Source organism: Galeopterus variegatus, unplaced genomic scaffold (genome assembly GCF_000696425.1).
Source record: "Galeopterus variegatus unplaced genomic scaffold, G_variegatus-3.0.2 Scaffold1322, whole genome shotgun sequence".
In the NCBI taxonomy this organism is placed as follows: Eukaryota; Metazoa; Chordata; class Mammalia; order Dermoptera; family Cynocephalidae; genus Galeopterus; species Galeopterus variegatus.
This window is the reverse complement of record NW_007727433.1, coordinates 305,358-310,756: the sequence shown is the minus strand read 5'-3', so window position 1 is coordinate 310,756 and position 5,399 is coordinate 305,358. Positions and strand designations below refer to the sequence as shown.

The window sequence follows — 5,399 nt, the reverse complement described above, 5'->3', positions numbered from 1 at the left end:
TGGGGCCGGGCTTCCCACCTGGGCTGAGCCGTCTGCCGGCCCCACCCTCCCGTGCCACCCGCCCGGCAGCCTGGGAGCTCTGCCGCTCTGCCTGGGGCTGGTGTTGGGGGCGCACCCGTTACTTCACCCCAGGACGCGGGCTGCCCTGGCCCTCTTTCTCCAGCCCCATGTCGCTGCCGATCTGCGGGCTGGGGCCTCCGTCCCCACCGCAGGCACCCTAACTTGGTCTCTGGTTCCGTGCGTTGGGACTGCCCCTGCTGGGCACAGGGCCGAGGCTGGGCCCGGGAGCCACGTGGGCTTGTTCTCTGTCCGCAGCGCCGTGGGGAAGACGTGCTTGCTGATCAGCTACACGACCAACGCCTTCCCCGGAGAGTACATCCCCACCGTGTGCGTGGGTGCGGGGCGGGAGGCGGGCTCAGAGCCGGCCCGCCAGAGGGCTGGGGCCCACGTGCATGGGGCTTCCGTGAGCGTGGACATCTGGCCCAGGTGGCCGTGGTTCTGGGCTTCCGGGGTGGGGCCGAGGTGCTGGCCAGAGTTCCAGTTCTGTGCAGCTTGAGAACCCCAAGACACGGGCTGGCTGGGCTGAGGTGGCCTGGGACCCCTCCCAAGGCCTGACCCTTCCTGCTCTGCTCTGGCAGTTTCGACAACTACTCTGCCAATGTGATGGTGGACGGGAAGCCTGTTAACCTGGGGCTGTGGGACACTGCCGGGCAGGAGGACTACGACCGGCTGCGGCCACTCTCCTATCCCCAAACTGTAGGTGCCAACAGGGCCAGCCCCAGGAGCCGGGTGGCTCGGGTAGGATCCCTGAGGCCCAGATGGGGGAGGGGACAGGGGCCCTTCAGAGCCTCCTGGACCACTTCCACCTCCTTCCCTCCCAAGGATGTCTTCCTGATCTGCTTCTCCCTGGTGAGCCCGGCCTCTTTTGAGAATGTTCGTGCCAAGGTAGGGCCAGGATGGAGGGGTCCCTCTGGGGGGAGGGCTTGCCCCGAGGACCTGATCTGATAGGACAGGAGTCTCACCTGAAGACCTTACACAGCTTGTCCTTTAGAGGCCAGTGAGATGCTTGTTCTGCTTGGGGTGGACACGTGGGGTGAGGTCTGAAGGTGGCCCTGCAGGGGTCAAGGGGCAGAATAGGGGCAGTGGGCATGCCTTTCAGAGAATGGGGATGCTTCTCTCGCCACTGGGGATGGGCCCTGACTGGGAGGCCCTAATAAGTCTCGAGCCTTCCTGATGGGGCGTTTTTGTTCTTGGTCATTTCCCACCAAACCCACTAGATCCCTGGTCACCTCTTGAAACAGGAAGAGCCAAGAGTGGGCCCAGGGGTAGTAAGGAAGAGGCCCTTGCGGGCTGTGGCCTGCTCTGGGCCAGGGGGTGGGGGGCACAATGCCCACAGGTCAGAGCCTCCATCCCCACAGTGGTACCCAGAGGTGCGGCACCACTGCCCCCACACACCCATTCTCCTGGTGGGCACCAAGCTGGACCTCCGTGACGACAAGGACACCATTGAGCGGCTGCGGGACAAGAAGCTGGCGCCCATCACCTACCCACAGGGCCTGGCCATGGCCCGAGAGATCGGTGAGTGGGCACGGCTGGGACCACAGGCCGGGGGAGGAGGAAGGAAGGAGGAGGGAGGCGTCCTCTGGAGGGCCGTGCCCCTGCCCGTGCTCCACCCCTCACTGCCCCCGCCCGCGCTGCTCCCAGGCTCTGTCAAGTACCTGGAGTGCTCAGCCCTGACCCAGCGGGGCCTGAAGACGGTGTTTGACGAGGCCATCCGGGCCGTGCTCTGCCCGCCCCCAGTGAAGAAGCCGGGGAAGAAATGCACGGTCTTCTAGGGCCCTTGCCCCCCAGGGCCTGGGGCTGGAGAGGAGCAGCCCTCGCCCCGTCTGCTGTTGTGTTGAGATGTCTGGTGTCCCTGAGTCTGCTGTGGGGGAGTGGTGCGGGTGGGGAGGGGAGAAGCATGGGGACAAGGCTGGGGTGGCGGGGTCCCGTCCTCTCTGCCTCTTCTTTCTGGGGTTCGGCTCCAGCCTTCCTTGGCCCCCATGGGAGGCCAGGAGGGAGCAGGGTCTCCCTCAGGGCTGCAGGGTTGGGTCCAGGGCAGCCCCAGGATGGGCTTCCCTGACAGGGGGAGGGTGGCGGGTGGGTTCTGTCCTTTGCACCCAGAACAGGGCGGCCCCTTCTGATTTTATACAATAAACGTTCTCTACCAACACCTCCTGCCTCTCTCGCTATCTGCCATGTCCCTGCCTGCCCGTCTGCCCTGGGGTGGTCTGGCAGAGAAAGTCTGTGGCACCCACAGCAGCACCCAGAGTATAAGTTCCCAAAGAGGGGCTTTGATGTCAACCCTACACCCTGGGCAAGAGGAGGAGAGAAAAGGGGCTTACTGAGCTGCCTCAGGCCCCAAAGGGGATGACTCAGGTCAAAGTAGGAGTGGGTGCACTTAACCCTGGGGTGTGCCAGAAGGCCTCTGGGCGGGGAGGGGGCACCCAGGAGAGGGCGTAGTGCTGACGAGGGCAGTCTGCAAAGAGGCTGAAGTCAGGCCAGGCTCACGGAGCCCTTCGGGACCTAGAACCATCTCCCCAAGGAACCCCCACCTCCCCAGCTGGCACTAGGAAGAGGGAGGGCATCTAGGCAGAGGGGCCAGGGTGACAAAGGCAAGAGGTTAGGACGAGCATGATGTGGAGGAAGAAGAGGGCAAGAACTGGGCAGTCTGGCGATGCTAGAGGCAGAAACAGAGAGAAGAGGCAAGGCTGGGGGCAAAGCCTGGGCACACCCCCAGCTGAGCTCGGGCTGGGAGCTCAGGCTTCATCCGAAGGCCACAGGGCATCGCTCCAGGCAGACATGTGATTAGAGGGTGCTGTGCAGGGCCATGCTCAGCTCGTACTGGCTCAGGAGAGCCAACTGCTAAAGTTTCAGGAATTCTGCTAACTGGTTGTTAAACAGCCATTATTAATAATAATTATTAATAATTAATAATTATATAAACTTACAATTCATTCTATTAAGACCAAAATTAACAAATCCTTGAAACACACCACTTCCTGATCATTCCTATACATAGTACCACTCCCGTCTGTAAGGTGCAAATACTACATAAGGGTGCCACTGTGCACCTCTTCCCATCTTCACATTCAGTGATGTCAATGGCTTGAAATCAGCCATGATGAGAGTGTTCACACCACGGAAATTTGCAAATTTCACAAATCAGGGCTTGATTTATTGTTAATTGTCTAGACTTAACAAAGTGAGAGACAAAATGCAGATGAAGCTCAAATGTGCGTGTCTGTGCTCAGTACACCAGGAGTGGCACAGGTCTAGGAACCGCTCTTCCAGCATTCAAAACGACTACCTGATTCAACGAGGGAGTTGCTTGCCTCACTGGCAAACCGTGACGTTTGGCATACGTGTTCCTTGCTTCACTTTGGTCTTACTCCTTAACTTCCAGGAAGATCGACCAACATTCACAGCAGAATTAAACTCACAGAGCTGTTGCTAACACTCACAAGCACGCTGCCACTTCCACCCCAGAGTTCTCTGGACAGGGCCAAAGGCCATCCCTGATCAAATTCACCACCCTCCTTAGGCACCAGCCTTTGGGAAGGTCCCACCTCCCAATGCCTGCTAGGGAGCTGGCCAGGCCTGAAAATCTCAGGTGTGGGAGGCAGGCTTCCACCTGGCCTGGAACGTGAATTTGACAGCTCTCTGCCTACCTGGGATCCATTCCCACACCCAGCCCTGAGCCCTTCCAGCCACTTGCTAGCAGCCCAGGAATCAGCAACGCAATCTGGGCAGAAGAATCAGGTTTATTGAAGGAATGGGGGAACAGGGGTGGGCTCAGCATTGGGCTGAGGTGTGTGGGTGGAGGGAGCTCAGGTGGCCAGGAAGCCCCCATCCACTGGCATAGTGGAGCCTGTGGTCATGCCGCTTCGGTCACTCAGCAGGAAGAGGATGGCGTCCACCACATTCTCCACCTCTGCAGTGGGGTAGGGGCCAGTGGTGTAGACAAAGGAGGCTGCTCTCCATCCTTCCCTCCCGCCCCTGGCCTCAGACACAGGGGCTACTGGTGCAACTGTGGGCGGGGCTCCCACCAGACTTACCGGCAAACTTGCCAAGTGGGATGCGGTTCAGAATAGTCTTGGCCTTGTGGGGGTCACTCCAGTTGGCCTGGCCCATGGGTGTCATCACCACTGTGGGGTTTACTGCATTCACACGGATCTGCACCAGATAGGGAGGGGTCACCCAGGCAGGCAGGGCTCCCTGAGCATGTTGGCTGGGTGATGGGAGACACCCCAGCTCGGCTCACCTTGTGGGGCCCGAGCTCTAGGGCCATCGACTTGGTCAGCATGTCCAGGGCACCCTTGGTGGAGCCTGCGAGGAGGGATGGCGTGGAGCCCAAGGTGGCTGTGGCTGGGGCTGGGGGCTGCATGTGGGGTGGGACCAGGGTACAACTGGGGCTCACTCACTGTAGACACTGTGGTTAGTCAATGCACGCTGGGATGCCTGGCTGGAGACATTCACGATGGCCCCCCGTGCTCCCCGGGCTATCAAGTCCCTGGCCACGATCTGGAATTGCAGAGGGAGGATGAGGCAGAATTAGCACCATCCTGCAGAGTTCTGGCTCCTGCCCAGCAGGGCAGCTCACCTGGGACACCTGGATGACAGCCCGCAGGTTCACGTTGAAGGACCTAGAGGCAGATGAACAGACCCCAGTCAGGGGCTGGAGCGGCTGCAGGGGACAGCCCCTCCCCCCAGGGCTTCTCCTTCCCTGGGGCTCACGTGTCACACGCCTCCTTGGTGACCTCCAGGAAAGGCTGCAACAGCGCCACACCAGCGTTGTTCACCAGCAGGTCCACGGGGCCCACGCCGCCCAGCGCCCGCTCCGTGGCCTCCCAGTCGCCCAGGTCCACGCACACGGGCTCTATCCCGGGACACTGTGTGTATCAGGGGGAGGGGGAACAGCGATCAGAGACTCCATGCCCGAGAAGTGGCATAGCTGTGCCTCTGCCACTGAGGGAGGGGGCTGGGGCTCGGTGACCTTTCGGGAGGACAAGGGGAGGGATTAGGGGTCCCAGAGGGGCCAGCGCCCTTTGTGCAAACCCAAGGCGGCGCGACCAGGAGCCCGGCCCCGCCTCGGACGAGTTCACTTCCTCCCTGCGATTCAGCAGCCATCTCGGCCTCCCTGCAGCCCGAGGACCCGACCGCCCGCAGAGCCGGGACAGGGTGGCGTCTACCTCGCGGACAAGGCTGTCCAGGTCGGCTTGGGTCCGACTCACGGCCACCACCCGCGCCCCCGCCGCGTGCAGCGCCAGGACCGTGTCGCGCCCGATGCCTGCGGAGAGCGCGGCTCAGCGCGGGCGCCCCTCCGCGGCCGGCCTGCCCGCCGCCCGCCACCCGCCGCC

At 61.8% G+C, this 5,399-nt stretch overlaps 2 protein-coding genes across 2 annotated transcripts in view; one reads left to right on the top strand and one right to left on the bottom strand.

Annotated features, from left to right (window-relative positions):
* Positions 1 to 64: 64 nt before the first annotated feature.
* Positions 65 to 2,212, top strand: RAC3 (ras-related C3 botulinum toxin substrate 3 (rho family, small GTP binding protein Rac3); the record flags this gene model as incomplete). Its single annotated transcript, XM_008576306.1, has 5 exons — positions 65 to 387; positions 639 to 756; positions 883 to 945; positions 1,419 to 1,578; positions 1,705 to 2,212. Coding segments are annotated over 5 exons (795 nt in total), but the record flags the coding sequence as incomplete, so codon positions are not given.
* A 1,573-nt stretch (positions 2,213 to 3,785) lies between these two features.
* The window catches only part of DCXR (dicarbonyl/L-xylulose reductase), a 2,517-nt gene continuing 903 nt past the window's right edge, over positions 3,786 to 5,399 (bottom strand). Inside the window, exons 2-8 of the mRNA XM_008576305.1 lie at positions 5,232 to 5,329; positions 4,777 to 4,931; positions 4,643 to 4,685; positions 4,464 to 4,563; positions 4,304 to 4,368; positions 4,098 to 4,215; positions 3,786 to 3,973 (exon numbers count right to left, since the gene is read on the bottom strand). Of these exons, the coding sequence (XP_008574527.1) occupies positions 3,870 to 3,973; positions 4,098 to 4,215; positions 4,304 to 4,368; positions 4,464 to 4,563; positions 4,643 to 4,685; positions 4,777 to 4,931; positions 5,232 to 5,329 (683 nt within the window). The 3' untranslated portion in view covers positions 3,786 to 3,869. The remainder of the gene's footprint in view (positions 3,974 to 4,097; positions 4,216 to 4,303; positions 4,369 to 4,463; positions 4,564 to 4,642; positions 4,686 to 4,776; positions 4,932 to 5,231; positions 5,330 to 5,399) is intronic.